General features: G+C 41.3%; 2 protein-coding genes across 2 annotated transcripts; both read left to right on the top strand.

The window, feature by feature from the left end:
- The first annotated feature begins 408 nt into the window (after nt 1-408).
- Nucleotides 409-15411, top strand: LOC115009648 (unconventional myosin-Va-like). The gene is given in 41 exon segments (XM_029433792.1): nt 409-707; nt 1089-1199; nt 1777-1948; nt 2163-2307; nt 2427-2583; nt 2662-2805; nt 3196-3277; nt 3387-3494; nt 3987-4093; nt 4226-4491; nt 4584-4599; nt 4601-4666; nt 4749-4889; nt 5027-5152; nt 5420-5503; nt 5776-5901; nt 6181-6278; nt 6390-6476; nt 6598-6706; nt 6820-7031; nt 7132-7288; nt 8013-8252; nt 8386-8634; nt 9196-9289; nt 9383-9546; nt 9813-9923; nt 10340-10474; nt 10594-10650; nt 11034-11261; nt 11365-11432; nt 11516-11590; nt 11677-11875; nt 12216-12309; nt 12402-12545; nt 12652-12806; nt 12888-12977; nt 13073-13223; nt 13330-13609; nt 14266-14440; nt 14528-14608; nt 14729-15411. Coding segments are annotated over 41 exon segments (5484 nt in total). The 5' UTR covers nt 409-680; the 3' UTR covers nt 14882-15411.
- A 1693-nt stretch (nt 15412-17104) lies between these two features.
- On the top strand, nt 17105-27833 carry myo5c (myosin VC). Its single transcript, XM_029433843.1, is given in 41 exon segments — nt 17105-17229; nt 17576-17686; nt 17790-17961; nt 18052-18196; nt 18267-18423; nt 18853-18996; nt 19076-19157; nt 19290-19397; nt 19481-19587; nt 19683-19948; nt 20038-20119; nt 20367-20507; nt 20592-20714; nt 20824-20907; nt 21054-21113; nt 21115-21186; nt 21337-21434; nt 21542-21628; nt 21718-21829; nt 22295-22506; nt 22600-22765; nt 22873-23019; nt 23095-23259; nt 23378-23471; nt 23549-23612; nt 23724-23998; nt 24081-24144; nt 24230-24310; nt 24414-24594; nt 24701-24794; nt 24897-24960; nt 25044-25212; nt 25290-25374; nt 25452-25550; nt 25679-25833; nt 26126-26215; nt 26336-26486; nt 26578-26863; nt 27131-27305; nt 27386-27466; nt 27598-27833. Coding segments are annotated over 41 exon segments (5229 nt in total). The 5' UTR covers nt 17105-17202; the 3' UTR covers nt 27751-27833.
- The last annotated feature ends 83 nt before the right edge of the window (nt 27834-27916 follow it).

Below are 27916 nucleotides of genomic sequence, written 5' to 3'. Positions count from 1 at the left end.
CATTATGACTAGAGAAATAAAATAGGCCTGATGGGTAACGTGGTGTAATTTTCCATCCTCATGTATCAATAATGCACATGTGTATAATGGAAGTAATGTTGACAGCACCTCAGCCTTCTCCTCCATTTAAGGATGGATTACTGAAGGAGATTACGGAAAGTGTCCGGGGCACCACAGGCCTTCACCTACCAAATGGAAGTCAAATGTAAACTAGGAAAAGACTGAAAATGATCACTAAGAAACATAAAACGACTACAAAGAGACTCACTACGACTATGAACAGGGGCAAAACAAAAGACAAACAAAACAACAATAAGAAGAGAATAAACAACTGTAGTCTGTTTGTCATGCTCCTATGTAGGAGAAGTGTCTGTGCCCAGGAGCCCATCGTCTCATAATCAACCGGTACCTCAAATGGGTTAGATGTCACGCGCGTGTTGGCCGCTTGGAGGCGGACAAGACACACGAGAGCAAAACGTGTCGGGGCACGCGCAGTTGACTGACAACTGTGGCAGACTGGCAGCAGGCATTTGAACTATCCTCCCGGCTGAGAGCACAGAGCCCAGGAGAGGAGCTCGGAAAAGTTTACGTTTTCTACTCTAGGAGTCAAACACGATGTTGTTTCTTTTCTCTGGGGGCAGAGGAAGTTCCTGAGGGCTCAACTAAGCGACTTGTGAGACATGGCAGCCTCTGAACTTTACGCCAAGGTAAGCATAATGTTACTGTGAAGGTTGTGCAGCTCATTCAACGGGTTTCTCTAGCTAGAGTCCAGCTAAAGCTTGTTAAAAGTACAAGTCAAGAATGATGGTTTACTCTCTCCAGTCACTTGGAAGTGTCTACAACAGCTTTTGTGTTTTTAAAACAAGTATTGCTTTTTTATCTGTCTGCCACTTACTTTTTAAAATGCCCCTTATCCATCCATTTTAAACGCATGACTACCGTCTGCTGACTTCAAGTTAGCTATCCTGCCATTTTTCTCAGCTACATGTCACCGCTGCTTTGCCGTAATTGTGTAAAACGCTGTGTTGCTGTAAAGTTAAGTGCAGTGGTTGAATGACTCTAACCCGGTTCACCCTTGTGTCCATCAGCATGCCCGTGTATGGCTGCCAGATGCAGGAGAAGTGTGGAAGTCAGCAGAGCTTATCAAAGATTACACTCCTGGCGACCTGAAGCTGACTCTTCAGCTGGAGGATGGCAGGGTGAGACAGGCAAAAATGGTCACACACACACACACACACTCTCACACTCTCACACTAACACACACTGAGGTGGAAATGGGTGTGATTTTCTGTCAGAGAGCCATGAACATATTTCTCTGCAGGAACACTGGCATAGAGCCTCATAACTCTGTGCTGTGAGATGATTGGAGGCAGCTGTGGTGTTCCCAGGCAGGACAAACACCTTGTGCCTCTGTATGCAACTATGCAAAAACATTTAATAGAAAAGGCCAGTGTAATGTACTGAGTTCAAAATAGGTGGACTGATGAAATGGTTGCATCAGTCCACAGTAAGTCTTTCACACAGTGCTGTTGCTACCTGCAGCTGTGATGTCGAGTTTGGGCATGCACTTCAGGTATGGAAATAAGGTCAAAGTATTATCATGAGTGAACATGAACAAGCTAAGCACAGTGAAGTTAACTTTAACGTGAAGTACAACTAATGCTTTCCACTGGTATTCCTATTCAACAGTTTTGCAGTTTTCCTATGATGAAAGCAACTTGCTATACTTAGTCTCATACTGTGGATACTTATAACCAACTTGTTGTGTCTTTCTAGGAGGTGGAACACAAAATAGATCCCCGAACCAACAACCTACCACCACTGAGAAACCCTAACCTCCTGGTGGGGGAAAATGACCTCACGACTCTCAGTTACCTCCACGAGCCTGCAGTGCTGCACAACCTTAAAGTGCGCTTTATCGACTCCAAGTTGATTTACACGTACTGTGGTAATTAATTTCAACTCTTTCGACTCACACCATCCCTGTCACTGTAGACTTTGGAGTCCTGTTCACTGTATGCTCTGAGATAATCTACAGTACATCATGCTGATTATTGTGGCGCAGGCTGCTCTTAAAGGAACACACACTCTTCGTTAATTTGAATCCATGTGAGATAACATTTGCAGTTTTGACTGAACATGTTTCTCCTTGTGGTGTTTAGGAATTGTCCTGGTTGCCATCAATCCATACGAGAGCCTGCCCATCTATGAAGCTGACATCATCAATGCCTACAGTGGGCAGAACATGGGAGACATGGACCCCCATATATTTGCAGTCGCAGAGGAAGCATATAAACAAATGGCCAGGTTTGTAATCTCCAAATATATTTAATTTTGCATTTCAAAGCAAATTAAATGCAAACTTGATACTCTTAATTTGTTTTATCTGATATTTGGTCTGTATGCCATCACATCTTTTCACACAGAGATGAAAGAAACCAGTCCATCATAGTGAGTGGTGAGTCGGGAGCTGGTAAAACTGTCTCTGCTAAGTACGCTATGCGTTACTTTGCCACAGTCAGCTGCTCCTCTGGTGAGGCCAACGTTGAGGAGAGAGTCCTTGCCTCCAACCCTATCATGGAGGTAATTAACACGACAGGAAATAAAACAAAATTATAAAATGACAAAGGTTACCGAGAGCCTTTTGTGTGTTTCTTCTAGGCTCTTGGGAATGCCAAGACGACAAGGAATGACAACAGCAGTCGCTTTGGGAAGTACATTGAGATTGGGTTTGACAAGACTCATTGCATAATTGGGGCAAACATGAGAACCTACTTACTGGAAAAGTCCAGAGTTGTGTTTCAGGTAAATTTCATTGGTATGGTATCATGTGACTACAGTCTAAATGTGGCTCTCCATATCTTTCTATCTTCTGTTTTTCCACGCAGTTAATTGATTAAAAACAGTCTCATGTGAATGTAACATATCATGTGTATATCTTAGCAACGCAACATCAAACAACATAAACAACACTCACTTTAGCCTGCCCAGCCCTTGACTCTGGTTTTGTTAAACGATTATGAACTAGTTTCAAGAGACGATTTGATGATATCAGTTTAAGTCTGTGTTTAGCAATGTGCTTTCAGTTTATGCATGCTTCTATAGCCAAACAGCTATCAATTTTACTTAATGTGTTTGCAGTTCTTGTGTAATATACTTGGCTCCTATTTTACATTTTTGTTGCTTTACTTTTAGGCCAACGAAGAAAGGAACTACCACATATTCTACCAGCTGTGTGCCTCTTCACATTTACCAGAGTTCAAAGCCTTCAAGTTAGGTATAAGAGTCACTAACATATCAGTTGTCATTTAAGACTGGATTTATAAACAATAAAAAGTACATATATTTTATTTAGTACAATTTTTGACATGATTATGCTTTTGAAGGTTGCGCAGATGACTTCCACTGTACTAACCAGGGTCAGAGCCCAGTCATAGATGGAGTGGATGATGCCAAAGAGATGTGCAAAACCAGGAGGGCTTTCTCACTGTTGGGTGAGTGATGGTTGTATTTATCATGTTGAATGGACAGAACTGTACATATGACATTTGTGTATTCCTGGAAATATTAATGAGCATATAATAATACCTAAAGATGGATCTCCTACATGGCTCCTCAAATCTTAGTCAACACATTCTAAGTAAGACAGTCACAGCATCTCCCTGACTTCGCCAGTCTGAATACACTGGGTCCATCTTAACTCTTATCTTGCAGCTGTGGGCCGTCAGCTCTGGTAAAAGATGAGCTTTATGTTTTGGAGAGATGACCTGACCAGAAAAAGAGACACTCAAGATGTTAGTGTTTGACCTAAGGCCTACTTAAATATCCTCTAACATGAGAGGGATAGTCTAGGATCAAACTGTATAGAATCTAAGGTTTGAATATATTTTAATATATGTATATACTAAAGGAATTAGTCCAAAAATGACCGAACACTTACATGATGGATCATTATTTATTGTTTTATTGTTCTGTTTTCATTGTAGGAATCGGTGAAAGTGATCAAATGGCAATTTACCAAATTATGGCAGCTATTCTCCATCTCAGCAATGTGGAGGTGAAAGATCAGTCGGCAGACAAAAGCAGAATCTTGGTAAATACTGATTACCTCTGAAAACAACGAGTATTTTTTATTGTGTATTTGGTTCTATTTATGTGCAGATGTTGTATTGAGACTGTGTAGATATGTACCCATATAAGATACTTATTGTGAATGTGTTTCCAGCCAGACGATGTCCACCTGATGGTGTTTTGTGAGTTGATGGGGGTGCCCTGTGAAGAAATGGCCCACTGGTTATGTCACAGAAAACTCAAGACGACCACTGAAACATATGTCAAGTCAGTCTCCAAAATGAATGCGGTCAATGGCCGAGATGCCCTAGCCAAACACATCTATGCCAGACTCTTCAGTTGGATCGTGGGCAGTATTAACGTTGCCTTAAAGTCTGCAGCAAAACAACACTCCTTTATTGGTGTGCTCGACATTTACGGGTTTGTTTTCATCTCCAGGTTTGTGCCTTTTCCATTCATTTTACCCTGGATGACCAGAACTGTTTTTAATTTAAACATGAATTTTTCCTCAGGTTTGAAACGTTTGACAGTCAACAGCTTTGAACAGTTTTGCATCAACTATGCCAACGAGAAGCTTCAACAACAGTTCAACCTGGTATGTGTCTTTTCTTGCTCGACACGTTCATTTTGTAGTCAAAACGTACACGTAAATCATTTTTAGCTACTCCTCCCTCCAGCATGTCTTCAAACTGGAGCAAGAGGAGTACATGAAAGAGGAGATCCCTTGGACATTGATTGACTTTGATGACAACCAGCCGTGCATTGATCTCATTGAGGCCAAGCTGGGTGTTCTGGACCTACTGGATGAAGAGTGTAAGGTAAAATGGCAGTTTTATTATTATTTTTTCTGTTCAGCTACTTTCCACTGGAAGAAATCTCCACCATGCTGTGTTTGGAAGTTATGAGCTAAGGCCAAGATGACTAACTGATGTGTCAGCTCTTCCTGTTTCCATAGATGCCCAAAGGCTCTGACGACACATGGGCACAGAAACTGTACAACACCCTCCTGAAGCAGAATGCTCACTTTGATAAACCCAGGTTATCCAATAGAGCTTTCATCATCTACCACTTTGCAGACAAGGTAAAACACGGCTGCATGTCTCATGCTGAGGTGGCATTACGTCATAGTGGTCAGCAGAGGAATGGATGACTCATGCTTTCTCAGAAGAGTACCAAAAGAGTCAAGTGTGACAATTCAATTACCTCTGCAAAGTCAGAATTATAAGCCTTTACATCAAATGTTTGATGATTGTATTTATTAGAGCAGTACTAATCAGTCCACTTCAAACTTTGAACAATGAATATGACCTTTACTCGGAAAGAATGTGACCTGGTCCTTTGTTCCTAGGTGGAGTACCAGTGTGAGGGTTTCCTGGAGAAAAACAGGGACACAGTCAATGAGGAGCATATAAATGTGCTTAAAAAAAGCCAGGTAAAATGGTTTATACATAGTTAATTATATTTTTACTTCCTATTCATTCTCAATGAGTTAGTTTGTGGAGCTCACACGGATTCAATGTCACAAAGCACTAAATCAAAAGCAAACTATTTTAAGAATATTTTTTGTTGCAAGTTCCGGGACATACACCCTAGAATTGTTCAACCACAACTATTGGAGGAAATACACCCACTTTTGAATTCCAGATGGAAAACACTGCCATCTGCTGTTCAATGCTAATTTTGTATATTTCTTTTTCTTTTCAGGTTGATTGGCTGCTGAAGCTGTTGGAGGATGATGAAAAGGTAACACGTTCTACGAACAAGCGTACTAGTGTCACTGGAAGGGCAGGGCCGACTCAGAGGGATAATAAGAAGACTGTTGGACTGCAGGTAAGATCATAAAGAGCAGGCAACCTGACATTTGAGTGGGGAGAAATGCACGATTGAAAACTATTTTGGTGAGAAGTTATGGAAAATTATACATAATTCAATGGTTTCCTCAGATGTTTAGGTTGAAAATAAATTACTACAAACAAATATATGATTGGATCTTTTCTAAGTGATTCAAAATCTGATATAGGATATTTAAACTCAATGATCAAGCACATTTTACAATTCATGTATTTCCATACTTGCTTTTTAATGACTTACCGTCGTCTATTTACTCAGTTTCGACAGTCTCTACATTTGCTGATGGACACACTAAATGCAACAACTCCTCACTATGTACGCTGCATCAAGCCAAATGACTACAAATCTCCATTCATGTAAGGATGATTTCACTCTTCAGCTTCATATGATTATCTGCAACAAGCACAGATTAAAGTGTTGTAAACTCATTTTTGTAACTTGTGTTTTTATGTTTATCTTTCATAAAGCATGGATCCTGTGAGGGCAGTGCAGCAGCTTCGAGCATGTGGCATCCTCGAAACAATCCGGATCTCAGCAGCGGGCTTCCCATCTAGGTAGCATATCAACAACAGCATCTGGTACAGAGAACAGGGCCATGCGCAGTTTATATGTTCATAATACAAAGACCTGTACCAATAATCTATCCAACTTGTCTTATTAAAATGAATATTGCAGATGGACCTATCAGGAATTCTTTAGTCGTTATCGAGTTCTCATGAAGCAAAAGGATGTGCTTTCTGACAGAAAACAAACCTGTAAAAATCTCCTGGGAAAACTTATAAAGGTCTGAATTGTATAAAAGCATTCCCCTGATGTCATTAAAAAAATAAATGTAACTTTCATAGACTATAATATTATATATTATATTTGCTCATTTATATTCTCTTCATTTCCTAGGACCAAGATAAATATCAGTTTGGCAAAAACAAGATCTTCTTCAGGGCTGGTCAGGTGGCTTACCTGGAGAAGCTTCGATCCGACAAGCTGCGCATGGCTTGTGTCCGCATCCAGAAGACCATCCGCTGCTGGCTGGCCCGCAAGAAGTACCTGAGGATGAGGGAATCTGCTATCACCATACAGAGACATGTACGGGGTCACCAGGCACGCTGGTGAGTGGAGGTGTTAAACAACCGCAGAATAAGAAGTCGATCGGTACATCGACTTCTAGCTGATCCAGCACATTTCTTACACGTTTCATTTTCCTGTCAGTTATGTTAAGTTCCTGCGAAGAACCAGAGCAGCTGTTATCATTCAGCGGAACGTGCGTATGTGGGCGACCAGGAGACGCTACCAGCAGCAGCGCTCTGCAGCTATCACTATTCAGTGCGTCTTGAGGGCCTATATGGCTAGAAAGGAGTACTTTAAGGTAACTTGATGCTTGAGTGACTACATATGGTATAAGTCTCCTTTATTGGAAGGCATAATTAGATTTTACTAACATAATTTCAGTAGGCAATATCAACATCAACCATAGAGGAACTTGATAGTTGAATATTACAATAACCAAACTGGTTTTAACAAGTGCCACCAAGAAAACAGGAATTAAAGTTCCCAGCTCAAAGGAAGCCCAGATGTGTCAGTTTCCTTTAACAACATTGTTGAGGCAGAGAAGCCTTGTAGCAGCACTACAGATTGTCTTGCACTTCCTAAACCTTGAATGCTGTGTAGGATTCTTAATCTTTAGCCATATGAATAGAGACCTCGATGACTTTGTTTACACTTTTGTATTAAATGTTGTTTTGAATGTATACAGACTGTTTCACTATAATTGCATTGCTTGGCAACAGCTTGACTGAGACAATATTACCCAAACGTCCTCTCATAATGAGATTATAAAGATACACTGCAACAGGAAATAAACTGGGACACGTTTTGAATGGACTGTCTACCGCAGTATGCAAGACTGAAACTAATCCAATTTATCTTTGCATTAGAACTTTTTATGTACAAATAATCTTACCACCAAGTTTTAGAGAATCCAAAAATGTTGTACCCACGGCACCTAGATTTTCACTTTACCGCTTGCTTATTGCAAGTTTATTCATTACCATTTCACTTGACATGAAATATTTGTCGGTTTCTCTTCACAGTTGATGTTTGAGCAAAAAGCTGTTATCATCCAGAAATGGGTGAAAGGCTGGCTGGCGAGACAGCATTACAGACGCACCCTGAGAGCCATCATCCTGCTACAGAGCTGTGTACGTCGCATGAAGGCCAAGAAGGAGTTAAAGAAGCTGAAAGTGGAGGCGCGCTCTGTGGAGCACATCAAGAAGCTCAACGTTGGCATGGAGAACAAGATAATGCAGTTGCAGCACAAGATAAATGAGCAGGTGAGTATTGTTGTACGAGTATAGGTATCTAGTTTTGTTTCTAGTTTACTGGAATCTACTAGCTGAAGAAACATTGGGTCACTGGGAGTTGTCGTATCACATGCACAGCATGTGTTTGTTTCTCCCCCTGCAGCATAAAGAAAACAGAGAGCTCAGTGAGAAGCTGAATGTTGTGAAGAAGACCCAGACTACTGAGAGAGAGAAACAGAGCAGAGAGATCGAAAGCCTACGTAGATCAGAGCAGGAGACCCGAGCCAAGGCAGTGACGCTTCCCTCACTACTAGAGCAGCTCTCCTTCCTTCAGCACGAGCTGGAAAACACCCGCAGAGAGAAAGAAGAGCTGGAAGAGTACACAAAGGTTTACAAGGAGCAGACACAACAGGTATGACTATTTCATCTTCATGTATCACTACAGCTTGTTAGGTGGCCATTTTTATTTAAATATCTGGAATGGTCAGCTAGGATTGATGACAGCATTGGTGGAGATACATTAGTATCGTTAATGACATTTAGTTTTAGTTTAGTTGTAGCCCACACCTCTAAACTCTTATTTTCCACACTAATCCTCATCAGCTCATCTTTCATCATTCAAATGTGTTTCTGGACTTTATGGTTCATTTCTATGTATGAACTGTTTGTTTATGTGGCGGGCGTTTGCTTCTACTGCTGGATGTGTGATTACGTAATCTTCCGCTGCTTTAAGATGCCTGCTATTTTGTTTTATGTTTTTGAAGTTTGCTTGAACAAAATGTTGTGGAAAGAATGGAGCTGTCCTACGTTTAGGTTTTAGGTTTACTCAAATCAACTATGGTGGCCTCTGATAGAATTTGGTGATTTTATGAACTTTGTAGTTTTATTATGCTCAACTTTTGTCAGTTTCTAGAACCACGATGAAGAGGAATAAAAACTAAGATTACATGATTTTTCCTCCTCTCACTATCAGGTGGTAGAAGACCTCAATGTGAAGAACAGCTTGTTGAACAGAGGGAAAGATGAACTGAACAAACTAATCCTGGAACAAGCCCATCAGTTGACAGGTACGGAGCAGCTCACCTCATCCGGCCGCAGTCCTTCAGTAACGGCTGCATTTAAAATGAATGAATATTTAAAACAAAACTGTTTTGTTTCAGATATCAAAACCAACGTTGAAAATGCAAATCAGCTGGAGAAGGACTTAACTGAAGAGCGCTCTCGCTACCAAAGTCTGCTGAGTGAACACCTGCATCTGGAGGAGCGGCACAGAGACTTGAAGGAAGAGTTGAATCTCAGCATTGTGAGGAACGCTTCATATGAGGTCACAGTGTGGACATTTGTTTGCCTTTTGACACACCATGATAAATGTATTTGAACAAAATGTCAATTTCAAGATGGAGTCACAAACCAGAATCACTTAAATTAAGAGTTCAATAGTTGTGAACAACGTTTACATGACGACAATAGCTTACATAAGAGTATACAGAAACCAGTTACCTGATATTAGAAACATTTAAATCATGATCAAACAAGTTTAGGTCTGATTACTAACTCTTTTGTAACTTGTTTTTTGTCACACCTAACCAGAGTTCAAGCAAATCCAGTCACACGAGAACAGACTCAAACTACAGCAGCTCATCTGAGTTCAGTCAGAGCTTCGGCTCCACTGAGGGAGAAGACGGCACCATACAAAAGGAGGTAATGCCGAAACGCAATGATGCAGTGTCAGAATTACCTGAAAGTGATGCATATACTATGTATCTTTTTAAATATCAAAAGCTTGTATGCTTCAAGCTGACTGTCAAACATTTTCTATAATGACAAAAAATAGCGGCTGTGGTGTGAACACAGTTCAACACATTTGGGTTTTCATGAAGGAAAGATTGGTGTCCCCTACAGACAGAGGCTTTACAGACGTGTCGGTTACAATGTTGGTGATAAAATGATCACTGGAAATAATTGGATTACAAGGTTTGTCTCATTCCTTGGAACCGCTGTGGGACATTTCTTTTCTGGCCTTGTCCGTGTTGTAATCCTATTAGTGCAGCATTCTAGTTAGTTTGTGAAGAATGAATGAATGAATTCCTCACCTAATGCTTGCTGTGTTTTGTTAGCATGAGACCCCGGCGACGGTGGACTTGCCGATCCTTCTGAAGCTCCAGAGACGAGTGAAGGAACTGGAGCAGGACAAACACTCACTGTGGCAGCAGCTGGATAAGGGAGAAGCAGCCCAACAAGAAAAGGCAAAAGTATGGGCTCAAATACCAATCTTGTTTCTTCATGGTGTAATTCTGTGTATTAATAAGCTACTTGTTATTTTTTGGTTGATATTTGTGGTTGAATGATTATGTTTTTGTTTTCTAAAAAGGAGGTGGCGGAGCAGAGAACTGTTGGCAGGGCAGAACTGGATTTGGAAACACTGAAGGTATCACCTTTTTTTTGTTTATTTGACAGTTCATTTTAAAAAGACACTTGCATGGTTGCAACACCAATGTACATGCACAATTAAAAGAACATCAAGGATAACACAAAAAAGTCAGGACTTATTTCCATTGTGGTCCTTGTTGTAGTTAGATGTCAAAGAGGTGTGTGCATGCGTGTGTGTGCATGTGTGTGGGGGTAGTGACGAACGGCTTTAGCGGCATATAAAAACATCAAAGGTACATCTCTTCCAAAATCCCAAAAAGGAGATTTCCACACAGTCATCCCATTAATGTACCTTAATACAGTTCTGTATTATAACTGTACAGTAATTAGAGAAACAATGAATTTGTGGATGTTTGACTTTATGTTTATGTTTGGTCTTAGCGGCAAGAACTGGAGTCTGACAACAAGAAGTTGAAGCTGGATCTAAATGAGCTGCGGAAGTCTTTGACCAATGAGAACAGTGAAATGGCGCCTCCTGCCCGTGACTCTCTGCCCTACAACATACTGCTGGACCAACTCACTTCCTCCAATGAGGAGCTTGAGATTCGAAAAGAGGAAGTGCTGCTCCTCCGGTCCCATATGGTCCGCCAAGAGGCTCTTAAACACAAGGTGAGAAAGTGAATTACATTGTTACATTTATTACATTCTTATTTTTTATTCAGTATACAGACAATAGCTAAATATAATTTATCCCGTATGAACTGACCTCTAGGACTCTGCACTCGCGGAAGGTTTGAAATTAGATCTAAGTGAAATTCCCTCATTTCAAGATGTTGACAGGTAAGATGTGGCTCCCACTCCAGTTTAAATCTATCAGGTGGTACAGTTGAGTGTTATTTAAATGATCTGATGCTGTTCCTCAGGTCCACTGACATCCATACGCTGAATGAAGATGGAGAGCTGTGGCTGGCTTATGAAGGCTTGAAAGAGACCAATAAGTAATTAAATAATATTCTGTAGTTGGTAAGAGCGTTCAAGCACATCCATGGCGTATGGACTTCAATACTACATCTCCATCTTCCAGACTTCTGGAGTGCCAGATGCAGGAGCAGGATCGTGTTCACAACGAGGAGTCCAGGAAGCTGCTTGAGGAGGTGAACAAGTTGAAGGCTGAAAAGGAGCAACAGCAGAAGCTGCTGACCCAGAGCCTCCTCCTGCCTGAAGATGCTCGTATTGATGCGAGCCTGAAGCATGAGATCACACGGCTCGCCAACGAGAACCTGGTGGGTCTGCTCACTGGTCTGGATCTGTCTGACTTTTATAATGAATGTGTAATTATATTTTCACAATGAACAGTTAGACGTCTCTGCCCGACTGGATCTGTAGCTTTGAAAGGCCCCTCTTACTGCTACGTAAATTATATTACATTTATTGTTCTTTGAGGAAACATTTAGATGTTGTATCGGGAAAAAATCAAATGTAATATAAAGAACACTGAAGAGTCAGGAAAGTGTTTTTATGATTTAAGATTCTCACCGTGTTGCTATTTACAGATGTTTTATTTTCACTGAATTTAAACTGAACACCGCCCTCACACTAATTCTGTATGTTTACATATTTTAGGAACTCATGGAGCAGAAAGAGCAACAAGACCAAACGATGCGCAAGATGAAAAAACATCTTAAACTTTACATTAAAAAAGTTGACGATTTTGAAGGTAATCAGATGATCGACTGTTCATACGCGGCTTTTTCTAGATGACTTGAGTACATTCTGCGTTTTCTTATATTGTAACTCTGTTGTGTTTAGCGAGTGGACAGCAAAAGAGTAAAACCTCTGTGATGAGTGCTCCTGTCAGAGCGGTGAATATCACCCGCAAGGAGAAAGAGTACCGGGGCATGTTGGAGTACAGGGCGGGCGACGAGAGCCGCTTGCTTAAGAACCTGGTCGTAGGTATGTTAAACCTGTTTCTGAACTGCTTAGGATTATTCAAATGTTTTACATAGATCGATGACACATTATTTGTGGATTTTGCTTTGACATGTTGTAATCTTCTCAGATCTGAAGCCTCGTGGTGTAGCGGTCAGTTTCACTCCTGGGCTTCCGGCTTACATCATCTTCATGTGCGTACGGTATGCAGACAATGTGAATGATGATCAGAGAGTCAGCACGCTACTCAATTCCACCATCAGCAGCATCAAGGGGGTCATTAAGGTGTAGTGTATAACTTTGATATGTGTAAAGAAAGTGACTGATGCTTTTATTTTTGAACTAATTGTTACACTGTTTCTACAGAGGAGAGGAAATGATTTTGAAGTGGTGTCTTTCTGGCTCGCCAACACGTGCCGATTAATGCAATGTCTGAAGCAGTACAGTGGAGATGAGGTAAGCTTGGGAAGGCTTTGTACCAGAGTTATGTTTGCATCTGCACATGTCCCTTAATTAACCCTGGATGTCTGTACAACCTCTTCATACTGTAGGTCTTCATAACACACAACACTGCTAAGCAGAATGAGCAATGCCTAGACAACTTTGAACTGTCAGAGTACCAGCAGGTCTTTGGTGACCTAGCCATCCAAATATACCGCCAGCTCATCAAATGCCTGGAGAACCTCCTGCAGCCCTTGATTGGTGAGGAGACACAATCTCACCGTACATAATAACTCCCAAAGTGTTCTTCTAATGTCCATATGGAACCACAATATATTTATTTTTCCTCAATGTGTGTCTTGTGTAGTGGCCAGCATGCTGGAGCACGAGACAATCCAGGGTGTTTTGGGGTCCAAACCGACAGGCCTGAGGAAGAGGAGCACCAGTTTCTCAGAGGCGGCTGTTACAGTGGAAGTCCTGCTGCAGCGTCTTGGCGTCTTCTACGCCACCATGCAGCAGCACGGGGTCGACTTGGACCTCATTAAACAGCTGGTCAAGCAGCAGTTTTACATCATCTGTGCAGTCACACTCAACAATCTGCTGCTGCGGAAGGAAATGTGCTCCTGGAGTAAAGGCCTGCAGATCAGGTACGGCAAATGATAGTCATTGGCCAGCAGTTATTATACTTAATGCAATGAAAGGGGCAGAAGATTACTGATTGAGGTGTGTCGGTTCTTGCTTACATCAAGCGAGCTCTCTCAGGCAATATCTCAGGCACCCAATGGTGTCATTGTTACAAAACCCGTCGACAATCGTCCATCTTCATTGTATTTGTGTTTTACATTTTTACAGACAGAGAAAACAATACTATTGACAGCGTACTAAAATAATAGAAAATACAATCGCCAACGGTGCTACTTATAGACTGGCCAGTGATCACAGAAATTGACAAGCTGCGCCATCTTTCCCTCGTTAATATCAAATAGATTAAGTACTAAAATTACCAGCATAGTAAATAAACGTAATCAAATAAATCGCTTCGCTCATTAATTTAGAGAACATTTGATTTCAAGGTCATTCTCAGGTCTTTTTTGACATATTTACAGCATGTATAACATATAACACACACTGATGGGACAACCTGAGGGTGAATGACATATTACATACATTTTATTAACTGCATTAGATAGTTCTTCTTTGTCATAAGCAGCACTATTTTCATTCAACATCAACCTCACTCGGGTGTCACAGAACAGATGTCTCGTTGGACTTGGAGTCTGAATTGTTTCTCCTTTGCCTTCAGGTACAATGTGTGGCAGTTGGAGGAGTGGCTGGCGGAGAGGGAGCTGACAGACTGCGGTGCCAAGGAGACTCTGGAGCCTCTCGTTCAGGCTGCGCAGCTCCTGCAGATCAAGAAGAAGACCGAGGAAGATGCCCAAGCTATCTGCACCATGTGCTCTGCCCTCACCACAGCACAGGTCCATCATCAGTACATGTTCTGCCTTCTTAATCTGTAGCCATGATATGCTGCTAGTGCTTTGATCATTGTGTGTTTCTCTTTGCAGATTGTAAAAGTGTTGACCTTGTACACCCCAGTGATTGAGTTTGAAGAGCGAGTGTCACCCACTTTCCTCACAACTCTTAAAGTGAGTAGTGGTTTTGTGATTGTGATTTGTAATGCAGGGCTCTTCTATATGCAGTCTTGTGTTTAGTTAGGGTATTTATCATGTTTTCTGATAAATTTCCATTTTACTTTTGCATTTTAGGACCTTTTGAAAGACAGAGTTGAGTCATCCACTTTGATGATGGACGCCAAGAAGATCTTTACGGTCACCCTCCCCTTCACACCCTCCGCTGTGGCTCTGGAGACGATCCAGATCCCCGCTAGCCTCAATCTGGGCTTCCTCGCCCGCATCTAGACCAGAGACCTCTGACACTTAATTCTGTTTACAAGAGTAAAAACAAACGTTTCTACCAGTTGTAATGTCACTGTCGCTGATTATTGCAATTAGGATACATTGTTTACATGCATATGTTTTACATTTTCAGCACTGCATAGCCAAAGAGTAATAACTGTATGAATGGTGAATCTGCAAAAAAGTATTTTAACGGTCATCTCGTGCCACAGTTAATGTGTTGATAGTATTTTGTGAATTTATGGGTTCAATAATGCATTCATGGATATATCCAAACTCTAGTAAAGGAAATCTGACTTTTCACATCATAACATCTACAAGTTTCTGATTATTGGGATAGATAAATGTTTCCTGGTCACTAAGAAAGTGAGTGTTTCCATGGACAAATCTTTAAAATGTATTTTCTTTTTTTTTTCTAAAATATTAATGTGCATTTGATTTAAATGTTGAAAATGTCTGAAGTTGAAATTCAGTTTTATTCCTGTAACTTTATATATTTCTGTAACTACTAATATTAAACACTTAAAACATCAGGTGATGGTATTGATGTGCGTACAAGGCGAAGGAACGGAGAATAATTATGTATTTAACCGGTCTTAATTGTGTCAGGTCATAATAAAGGCTGGCTTTTCAGTAAGATGGTTAGAAGTGCTTAAGAATACAACACGAAGAGTGTCACTACCTCACAAGGTGTTTTGCATCTGGTGTCTCAAGCTCAGTCGGTTTTTTTGTTTGTTTTGTGGAATCCACTAGGGAGACCCAAAGCAAATATTTGAATTATGTTTATGTATTCTCTTTATTGACAATGACACACTTGCTGTTGCAATGATTCATAGTTATGTAATAAGGTATACACTTTTGTGTGTGTATACGTGTATATATATATCTAATCCTCAGCTATGTGAGAGAAGAGCTGTAGGTTTAACTCCACTTTTTGAGAGGTAAGGTTTGGAGATCTGGGATTTAGGGATATCTATATGTGCTGGACTGATGTAACTATATCCTGCCTTCCAGTTTAAAACTACTTACTAAGTTAAACCTGCTGTTAAGCTTCTCATTTGCGTTGATACAAAACTGTTCAAAGCTGTTGTCAAACGTTTCAAAGCTGAGGACTCAAAGATCACATCACAAATAGCAGCTAAAGAGACCTGAATCATCAAGCACCTGAAGAAAGAAGTGTTGCATCTGCATTACCCATAAATGTCCAGAACACCAATGAGCTTACTTACTTTGCTGCCAGAGCAAGCAATATTTTATTCTTCCATGTTCGTCATTGCTCTGTATTTGCAAATGCTTAACAAGTGGAAATTCCCAAACAATTCATAACTGATTCATCTCTCCGTTAAACGCTTCTCAACTGTGCACACCAGGAATGTGATCATGTGTTTCCTCCATAGACTATATATAAGTTTTCTGTACATCTCTGGCATTCCCACTGTTTTCCTTATTTTGCAAGTGATGCTGTGAAATATTCACTCATTTTTGCTGAACTATTTGTGGTCGAGCAGTGTCTGAATTGCGTCCACATGGGGAGCAGACTGAGGTCTTGTATCCGGTTTCTTTTGTTGTCAGAATCCTTGATGAAACGAGCACACCCACTCTGTCGAGCCGCTGTCACAAGACAGGAGGGCGGAGTCATCCAGTCAAAGTCCGCAGCAGGTGAGCGACAAGTCATCCAGGAAGACACGAGACACACCTGCACAATGAGTGACGAGGGTTTCAGAATAAAAGCATCAGGTTTGTCACTTTTTATTTTGATGGGAAGTTTATTAACAGCACTGGTTTCAAACCTTTTGACTTGTGACACCTTAAATCAGAGGATTTTCAGAGACTTGCGAGTATATAGTATTTCACAGAAGAAGAAAAACACAATGAATCCCGTTTTATCTGTTTGGGACCCCGTGCGTTACAGATCAGTATTAATAATGCTAACAAAATGTATTTAGGCGTAAGAGCTTCATCGTCAAGTCGGTCAGTGTGTCAGACCAGGAATTCAAGTTGACTGTGGTAATAGCAATAGTATTGGTAAAACTAATGAATTTGAAAATGCATATAGGCCTACATGAAATAGTGCTGAACTATTAAAGGATAATGTTTAGGGAAATATTGGTTCAAGTGTATTTCACATGAGACATTTTAAAATAATTTAGTGAATATTATTTTGAAAATTACAACAAGGAAAGCGAAGTAACTTTTTCTTCCTTGATTCTGGCATAGTTGTGAGGTGCAGGGAGGAAATCCGTTGGTAACCTGGAAAGTACAGTGATACAACAGCTGATAAACAAATATACTGTCAAGAAAGGTTAAAACAACAATGCACAAACATGGCTTTGTCGGAATTGTACACCAAGGTAAGAGAAAAGTGACATGTTTTCGTTACAGTAGAGATAATAATACTTAATGCTGTTTTACAGAAACATATGGAAACTTTGTCAGGTGCTCTGGCAGGTTTCAGAGATGTGACTTAGAGGAAGCTGGACTTAAAGTATGAATGCTCAACTGTTACTTAACTTTTTAAATGGAGCCTGAGTCTTTATGACTTGATAATATAGATATAAGCTATAATGACTTGCTGTAAAATAAGAAATAAATTAAGGTCCATCATAGTTTATTAAGTAGGCATTACATTTACAGTGTTGTATGTTTTAATAACTATAGTAAGCATGTAATAATTGGCACCATTAAAATATCCCTCAGTACAACAGAGTTTGGATACCAGACGCAGAACATGTGTGGAAATCAGCCGAGATTCTGAAAGACTTTCAGAATGGGGATAATGTTCTTGAATTGCTTCTTGAAGATGGCACTGTAAGTACAACGCGGCCAATAAAACCTTTACATGCAACTGCATTGGATTTACGATGGTGAAAAGTAATAGCTGACTTTCCTCCTTTACATAATCTCTATACAGGAGCACTACTACCCTGTTGACCCGTCAAAACTACAACTGCCTCCACTTCGCAACCCGGACATCTTGGTGGGGGAAAACGACCTCACGGCTCTCAGCTACCTGCATGAACCTGCAGTCCTGCATAATCTTAAAGTGCGCTTTGTGGAGTCCAGAATCATCTACACCTACTGTGGTACTGTTGAAACAAATCTTTGACTGGCAAACTGTATATTCGCACTAAAGATTGTGCTCTTGGCTCAGCTTGCTGTTTCCTCATTTGCAGGTATTATACTGGTAGCTGTAAATCCTTACAAACAGCGTCATGTCTATGGAGATGCAATCATTCATGCCTACTCAGGCCAGAACATGGGAGACATGGACCCTCATATATTTGCAGTGGCAGAGGAGGCTTACAAACAGATGGCCAGGTAAATAAAAGCTGAAATGATCATAAAGTAGAATATACAGTGTAGATATAACTGTACATCTCTTTCTCAGAAACCACACAAACCAGTCTATCATCGTCAGTGGTGAATCTGGAGCCGGGAAAACAGTGTCTGCTCGGTACGCTATGAGGTACTTTGCTGTTGTAAGCAAATCTGGAAGTAAGACTCGAGTAGAAGACAAAGTCCTGGCATCCAATCCGATAACAGAGGTATGATTTTACTGGACCAGGAGCCCTACTCACAAGGCAACACATCTATATTCTCTCCACTAAATAGTAATAATAATAATAATAACTTTAGTTGTTTTGCACCTTTCATACAGAAAATGCAGCTCAAAGTGTTTTACAGTGTGGCAATAAAAACAAAACACAATAGAAATAAGATTCAAAGAATAAATAAGTTCATCCAATAAAGAGGCATAGAAATAAATGTAGTAAGAATGGTAAACATTTACTACTTTAACTAAATGCAAACAAAAACTGCACATATGATGTAGCTGGGCAGAATCCATGGTTGATAATGGCCAATGTTTCAGTACTGTGACAACGTTAACTAATACAATGAACCCAAAGCATTAATTAAGACAACTTATATCTATGTGATAAGAGACCCGATGACCTGAGAGGATTTTCTCTCAGGCAATAGGAAACGCAAAGACCACCAGGAATGACAACAGCAGCCGATTTGGGAAATACACAGAGATCAGCTTTGACAGGCGGTACCGGATCATCGGAGCGAACATGAGGACCTACCTCCTAGAGAAATCCAGAGTCGTTTTTCAGGTAGTGTATAAGATGAAGGTGTTGCTGTGTTATTTCTTTTATATCAGATGCATAGCAATGATACTCTTGTTCTATTCAGACAGAGAACGAGCGAAACTATCACATATTCTACCAGATGTGTTCCTGCGCTCACCTGCCAGAGTTCAAGACTCTAAGACTGTGTGAGTGTTTGTAATGAGGGTTTATTTAGCAGGTTTGAGTTGGAGCAGCAACTGTTTTACAATCATACACATATTAATTGTTGGATTATTTTGTTGTAAGAAGATATGATTGTGTATTCCCGGCATCTGTAGTGAGTGCAGATAAGTTCGAGTACACCTGCATGGGCGGTGAGATCACTATTGAAGGTGTAGATGACGAGAAAGACATGGAGGAGACTCGACGGACCTTCTCACTTCTGGGTAAAAGAAATCACATCATCTGTCAGACTGCAACGTGCTTTAAGTGTGACTGTAATGTTACCTTCCTCTCTCTGCCACCCCAGGGTTGAATGAGGACTTTCAGTCAGATGTGTTCAAAGTTTTGGCAGCCATTCTGCATTTGGGGAATATGGAAATCAGAAACTCTGGAGACGGAAAATCATCAGTTCCTGTGAGTCTAACTCCCTGAGCCTTAAACATTGTTTTGTTTGCGAGGTTAGATCTTTAACCTGGTTCAATACAAAACCTGATTTGCATATCTTCCAGCCCAGTGATCCCCACCTGGCAGTTTTCTGTGAGTTGCTGGACGTGAGCGCGGAGGAGTTGTCGCGTTGGCTGTGCCATCGGAGGATCGTTCTGGTGGTTGAGACGGTGGTGAAGCCGGTCCCCAAAGAGCGAGCTGTAAATGCCAGAGATGCCCTAGCCAAGCAGATCTATGCCCACCTGTTCGACTGTATTATTAACAAGATCAACACAGCACTGCAGGTTCCAGGAAAGCAACATGCTTTCATTGGTGTTCTGGATATTTATGGGTAATGCAGATGCAACACTTCTTTCTTCAGGTGCTTGATGATTCAGGTCTCTTTAGCTGCTATTTGTGATGTGATCTTTGTGTCCTCAGCTTTGAAACGTTTGACATCAACAGCTTTGAACAGTTTTGTATCAACTACGCAAATGAGAAGCTTCAACAGCAGTTTAACTTGGTAAGCTTCACATCATCCCAAATCATTTCAAACACTGCATACAGACCTGTATCAGAAGAAGGTTTTTTCTTTACATTACATTACAGGTCATTTAGCAGACTCTCTTGTTCAGAGCGACTTACAGTGAACTAACTACAGGGACAGTCCCCCTGGAGCAACTCAGGGTTAAGTTGCTCAGGGGCTCAATGGTGGCAGCCCTGGTGACCACTAGGCCATTACCATCTCTCTCTTTGTTATTTTCAATCAGCATGTGTTCAAGCTGGAGCAAGAGGAGTACATGAAAGAGGACATCCCGTGGACGTTGATAGATTTCTATGACAACCAGCCGGTCATTGACCTGATTGAAGCAAAGATGGGGATCCTGGACTTGCTTGATGAAGAATGTTTGGTAATTGAATGGACCTGATGTGAACTTTTACAATGAACCTTTGTTTTGCTGTGCCTCTTTCACATGTGTGGTTTCACTCTACAGTTTCCTCAGGGCACTGATCGAAGCTGGCTGCAAAAGCTGTTCAACTATCTTGATGCCAATCCCCTGTTTGAGAAGCCCAGGTTATCAAACGAGGCATTTGTGATTCAACACTTTGCAGACAAGGTGCAGTCTGATGACCCTTAGAAACCCTTTTCCTGCATAATGTAGCACACAAGTTACTCCTACTATTATTAACTATTCATGCTATGCGTGTGTATTTGAACATTTTCAGGTGGAATATCAATGCAGAGGTTTTCTAGAAAAGAACAGGGACACTCTCTATGAAGAACTGATCGACATTCTGAGAGATAGTAAGGTAATCAATGGCCCTGTTTTAATTGGGCTTTAATATATCATAGTGCTTCAAATGAACACATCAAAGTGTTTGTATTATTCACAACAACCCATGCATCTTTCTTTTTGTCATTATAACACATTTCTCCTGCTTCCAATTGTTATCAGTTTCCTTTTCTGGCCAACTTTTTCCGAGAGGAGGAGCAAAGCACTGTGAAAACTAAAGCAGGTCAAAGTGAGGCCCGCCAGACCTGCAGTGAAACCAGCCAATAAACAGCTGAGAACCTCAGTGGGAGATAAGGTGAACATATTTACCTACTGTTGCTGCTCACTGGAGATTAAACTTCCTCATTAAAGTTGCCACAATATTCTGTATTTACCAATGTGTATAGAATAAAGGTTTTCATCTTGTATTTTTATCCTTTCACACAAACTTTGTGGTTGAATGTAGTTCTGCAGCTCCCTCTCTTTACTGATGGAAACCCTGAATGCTACCACTCCTCACTATGTACGCTGCATTAAGCCCAACGATGAAAAGCTCCCATTTGAGTGAGTACTGGTGAAACTGTGTTTGACACAATCCACTCTGTGTTCACCTGAATCGTTTGTGCATGTTTGTGTCTGTGGTTTAAGTGAGTGTTTGCTTGTGATTTGAGATATGACTCCAGGAGAGTGGTGCAGCAGCTGCGGGCCTGTGGAGTCCTTGAAACTATTCGTATCAGTGCACAGAGCTATCCCTCCAGGTGATTCTCTATTATACGCTTCTCTAACAGCCAAAGATATCTCCATATGCTCATGTAGTAATAGTAAACGTTTTTTTTTTTATTTGCAGGTGGACATACATTGAGTTTTACAGCCGATACAGTATCCTAATGTCACATCAGGAGGGGGACCTCAGTGACAAGAAACAGACCTGCAAGAACGTGCTGCAGAGGTTGATACAGGTTGGACGCCTCTATTGTTATCTTAAAGGGACAGTTTGGATTGTTTGAAGTCGGGTTGGATGAGGTACTCATCCATAGTTAGTGTGTTACCTAACCCAAACTCTAACCTAACTAAAATGACAGTTTTCTAAAGGAGTCTGGTGGCTTTGAAGAGAGTATAGGATAACAGCTTCAGTTTCCGTCCGATAGGGCTGTCTGACGGTAAAGTGGGGAAAATATTTTTTTAGGTGGCAAAAATATGTTTTGCTGCTGCCGTTGTCCACCGCAATACATTGCTTTGCTCTCGTGCTGTAACTCCTGTCGTGCCGACTGCCATCTACTGTAGGTAATACACTTACTGTTGATAAGTACCTCATACAACCCCACATCAAACAATCCAAACCATCCCTTTAAATACAACATTGTCATACATTATTGTGCACTGCATGTTTGAGTATAACCTTGGCCTTGTGGCTTGATCTCTAGGACCCCAACCAGTACAAGTTTGGTCGGACAAAGATCTTCTTCCGAGCTGGTCAGGTAGCTTATCTCGAGAAGCTGCGTCTGGACCGACTGAGAGGAGCGTGCGTGACCCTCCAGAAACACGTCCGCGGATGGAGCCAGAAAAGGAAGTACCTGCGCATGAGAGAGGCTGCCATCATCCTCCAACTGTACATCCGCGGAAAGAGGACAATCCGGTTAGTGGCATTCATTTACAGTTTTGTATTCTGTCATCCTCCCGTTGTATCGGTCAGAGTTCTGACATGTACGTCCACTTGTTTTGTTTGCAGTAAAACAGTGACTGCTGCCACACTGAAACAGGGATGGGCAACACTGATGATCCAGAGATACTGGAGAGGTTACCGCATGAGACAGATCTTCCATGTAGTCCGTCTGGCCTCCATCACCATCCAGGCTTTCACACGAGGTTGGATGGCCCGTAAACGCTACAAGAAGGTCTGTATAAGGTTGAATAATGAATCATTTGTATCATTGGATTTAATGAAATTACAAAACATAGCCACATGGTTTTCATGCTCTGCTCTCTGTGTGTTGATTCTCAGATGATGGAGGAGCAGAAAGCCCTGATTCTACAGAAGTATGCCAGAGCATGGCTGGCACGGCGGCGCTTTCAGACCATGCGTCGGCTGGTGATCAACGTTCAGCTCTCCTTCAGGGTGCAGCAGCTCAGAAAGAAGATTGATGAGCAGGTAACGATGCTTCCAAGAGTACTTCAGCTGTGGCTTTTATGTAGAGGACGTAACTGAATCCCTGTATCCTTACAGAACAAAGAGAACCGTGGATTGATGGAAAGACTCACAAGCTTGGCCAACTCCCACTCTCACACCGTGGACAAGCTTCAGGGTCTGGAGGCACAGCTGGAAAAATCCACCAACCAGAAGGTGTCTTTGGAGGCAAGAGAGAAGAAAGCGAAAGAAGATGCTAGTCTGGTCAGTCTCGAAGTTGATGCTTAAAATCTAATACAGTTGTTTGTGTCTTTGCAGCATTTGTTTGGTTATGAAGCAGACTTTATGAGCGCTTTAAAAAACATTTGTATTCTTGCTCCAGACAACTACACAGCTTCAAAAGAAAATAGATGCACTAAACCTGGAAAAGCAGAACGTGGAGAAACAGTTTGAAGCTTCCACCAAAGAGGCCAAAGGTAACAGGAGTCAAGCTATGTTTGCTATTCTTATTGTAATTTGTACCAAATTAGTAACCGTTTTTCCACTCTGACAGAGAGCTTTGATCATATAAAGAGGAACCTTCTGGAAGAGAAAGAACATGAAGCAAGGTTTAGAAAGTAAGTAGTGAAAATGTGCAAAACACTTTTCTACAGCATGGATCAAATATTTGTTTAGCCAAAGCAAACTTAGTCTCAGCTTGTTGAATTTACTCTTTTTTTTCTTGGAAGAATTGCAGAGAACAACACTGAGATCCAGACACAGGACCATGAGAAGGAGGTGGAAACTCTGAAAGAGGAGATTAAGAGATTGAAAGAGGAGAGAGTCGGTCTGCAGAGAAAGGTCGAGGAGGGAGGCCAGGTGAACTCTGACCTGGAGGAGCAGGTCGTCCAGCTCACCAAACATGTCAAGGCCATTCCCGAGCTACGCAGGGATCTCAACAACCTGCAAAACCAGAGAAATAACATGGACCGAAAGATGAAGCAACAGTCGGAAGAAGCAAGAGGTACAGACTTTTACTTTAGACTTTCAGTTTAAGGATACATTTATATAACGACTGATCATGAGCCCTGATTATGTTTCCGCAGCTAAAATGAACGATATCACGAGACAACTACTCGGTGGTGTTGTTGAAGAGACTGTTCTTTTGGGGTAATCCAAATATTTTAGGATTTCTCTCACGTAGTTGTTCCATATCTCATTTAGGCCTTTAATCTCACGCATTGTTTCTCTAAAGACTAACTCCAGACGACTCTGAGAAGATCTATGAGTTTGAAGATTTGCTGGCAGCCTTTGATGGCCTTCAGAAAGCCTCCAGGTCTATTTCTACTGACAACCATAGCAATCCATTCACTCCATATCACTGCTATACGGTGTTGTACTCTTGATCCTGTTTTACATTGTTCCCCCTTTGATGGCAGAATCCTGGAAAGCCACCAGAGGGAGCAGAAGGAACACTTTGAGACCCAAGCGGAGGGTTTGAAAATGAAAGTTGACCACCTTCAAAATGAGAACAGCAAGTTGCAAAACCTGTTCCAGGAGAAAAGTAATGTAAACGAGAACATTCGGCAAGAAGTGTCCCGGCTCAGCAGTGAAAACTCAGTACGTTATTGTATTCATGATTTAATATTTTCTAATTCTTTGTATAGATGAGGTGCAGAGCATACCGTTGTTTGTGCCTTTTCTCTTCATGTCATGTGATCCACAGGTTCTACCGGAGCTGAAACTGCAAGCTTTAGAGCTGCAGAGACAAAAACAAGAATTGGAGACCCACGTAGAGGAGCAGAGCAGAGAACTAGCAGGTAGACCTGGGTTTGTTTTCTAATTATTTCACTATGAAGCTCTTTTTCAGATTAGCATTTCTTGTTCTGTTGTTTATTATTTTTGTTCATGTCATCCGAAAGAAAAAACTGAGGAGATCACTAACGTTCTTCAGAAGAAGGTTAAAGAAGAGAGCTCACAACGCAGGTACAATACTCAGATTGGAGTCTGTTTCTTGATTAAAGAAGTGATGGTCCTTTCTGAGCCGGTCTGATTTTTGTTGCTTTCAGGCACTTTGAGGAGAAAGCTGGAGAGCTGGAGGAGTTGAAGAGTGAACTTCAAGGCAGAGTGGAGGAGCTGGGAGAGGAGAACGATCACTTGAAGAGACAGCTGCTGATGGAGCGCGAGGCCAAGAGCAAACTGAGACAGGAGACTTCACTGTTAACTGCTGAGAATATGGTGTGTGTGTGTGGATACAGAACGAGTGTGTGATTTCATGTCTTGAAAGACGGTAACAAATTCTGCTTTTCTTTCAGGACTTTGAAGAGCAGCTCGACCAGAAAGACAGATTATTAAAGAAACTCCAGAATCAAATAAAGAGCCTTGAAACATCACAGAAAGGTAGCATTGTGGCTTGTACATACATATTTATAAAATTAATCCAACTTCTCAATGTCACTTTGATGTCTCTCACACAGCGAAGCAAACGTCTGCACCTGCCATTCCCAAAGACTACCTTGGCATGTTGGAGTACAAGAGAGAGGATGAATCCAGACTCATTCAAAACATCATTCTGGGTATTCTTCCTCTGTATTGTTTTATAATAAACGTTCATTTTGTGACGTTGTCCTGATGCTGAGAAAGCCTCTGATTTTGAGCAGGAATGAGTTATAACTACATGAAACTTGCTCTATTCTACTCACAGACCTGAAGCCCAAAGGTGTGGTGGTCAATTTGATTCCCAGTCTGCCAGCTTACATCCTCTTCATGTGCGTCCGCCACGCTGACTACCTGAATGATGAAGTCAAACTCAAGTCTCTAATGAATGCGATCATCAGCGCTGTCAAAAAGGTCATCATGGTGAGGTTGATTTGCTTTCTAGTAGCCTTTATCTCGACTGTAGATTTGCTAAATAAATAATTGATATAATCCAAAAGCTATTATTTATAATCATATATAAGATTAGGTAGCCTGAACGTTGGCAGCGGTTTAGTTTACTTTTAATATTTCACTTATTGATGGTCTGAAAAAGACAAATTGCCGGGCAAAAGTGAAATGTACTTTGCTTCAATAAAATAAAACTTCACATCTATAAAGAACTAGAATAATCTCATTTCATGAAGATAAATGAAAGCAACATTTTTCATTTCAGAGTCACCTCAAAGACTTTGACTTGCTGTCATTTTGGCTCTCAAACATGTATCAGCTGCTCAACTGTCTGAAGCAGTACAGCGGGGAGGAGGTTTGTATTTCCTGTATTCACCCTTGTTGCACTAGTGTTTTTTTCTGTCTGTTGAAGACGTCGTGTGCAGTAGCAGGAACATTTTTAACATTCCCTTGTTTTGCTTTCTGTTCACAAAAGGAGTTCCTGAAACAAAATACTCCTGGTCAGAAAAAGAACTGCTTGCAGAATTTTGATTTGTCTGAACACAGACAGATTCTCAGCGACCTGGCCATTCAAATCTACCATCAGTTTGTGTCAGTCATGGAAAAGACCCTCACTCCTGCGATTGGTATTGTATCATCAGTTCATCATTATCACATGCAGATTTGAAACCTTTATAAGCAACCTAAAATGCGCTGCTTTCCTTTCTCCCCCAACAGTACCCGGTATGTTGGAGCACGAGAGTTTACAGGGGATTTCTAGCATGAAGCCGACGGGCGTCAGGAAGCGTTCCGACAGCATCTACGACGACTCAGAGACACACACCATCTCCTCCATCGTTCAGCAGCTCAGTGCCTTCCACTCCACCATGAGCCAGCATGGCATGGAGCAGGGCCTCATCAAACAGGCTGTGAAACAAATGTTCTACCTAGTTGGTGCGACAACTCTCAACAACATCATGCTCCGCAAAGACATGTGCTCCTGCAGGAAGGGGATGCAAATCAGGTATCTTTAAGAGAATAAAATAGTTTTTTTATGCAGACAAAAAAATTGTTCTTAGGGGAAGCCCAGTAGCTCAGCTGCAAGAGCGACGCCCTATACCTGCTATAAGGCACATACCTTACTGCAGCGGCCTGAGTTTGAATCTGACCTGCGGCCCTTTGCTGCATAGTGTCCCCTCTCTCCTCTTTACTGTCTATCTTCAGCTGCACTAATAAAGGCACAAAAAAAGCCAGAAAATACTATTTGTTGATAGCTACTCTGTTTGTTTAGGTGTAACATCAGTTATCTGGAGGAATGGCTGAAGGAGAAGGAACTGCAAAGCTCAAACGCTATAGACACTCTGAGGCCGTTGTCTCAGGCCGCCTGGCTGCTGCAAGTCAACAAGTCCACTGATGACGACGCCAAGGAGATCACTGAACAATGCACTGAACTCAACCCTGTGCAGGTACTTTATTCATGCAGTATTTTGTATATTAAAAAAGATCAATCTTCACACTAAAACAAAACTCACATTCAAATTTGCAGATTGTGAAGATTTTGAACTCTTACACTCCCATTGATGATTTTGAGAAAAGAGTGACGCCCGCATTTGTCCGCAAAGTTCAGGTGAGCTCGATTATTCATTTTCAATTTTTAATTTGACGAGCTTTTCTGATTTAAAATACAGTGTAATGTCTTGAACGACTTGTTCACCTGCCATATCTGCACTAAATATGTCCTTCTGCTCCACGCTGCAGTCATTACTACACGATCGTGAGGGGTCCACACAGCTGATGCTGGGCTCAGATTATCGTTTCCAGGTCACGTTTCCTTTCCGCTCGTCCTCGCAGGCTCTGGAGCTGCTGCAGGTCCCGAGCAGCCTTCACCTGGGTTTCCTAATCAGGGTCTGACACAGCCCTCGACCTTTCACTACTCATGACTAATTCATAGTGTAGTGGCCGCTGTGTATCTTATTGTATATATAAATATGTAAACACTTTAAATAAACAATGAGCACCATATACAATATTTGAAATTCTGATTTTTGAAATACAGAGGTCATGTCCATCCCAAAAA

Source organism: Cottoperca gobio, chromosome 6, assembly GCF_900634415.1.
Source record: "Cottoperca gobio chromosome 6, fCotGob3.1, whole genome shotgun sequence".
Taxonomy (NCBI): Eukaryota; Metazoa; Chordata; class Actinopteri; order Perciformes; family Bovichtidae; genus Cottoperca; species Cottoperca gobio.
Note: the sequence above shows the minus strand (reverse complement) of the source record. Positions and strands in the feature narration are given on the sequence as shown.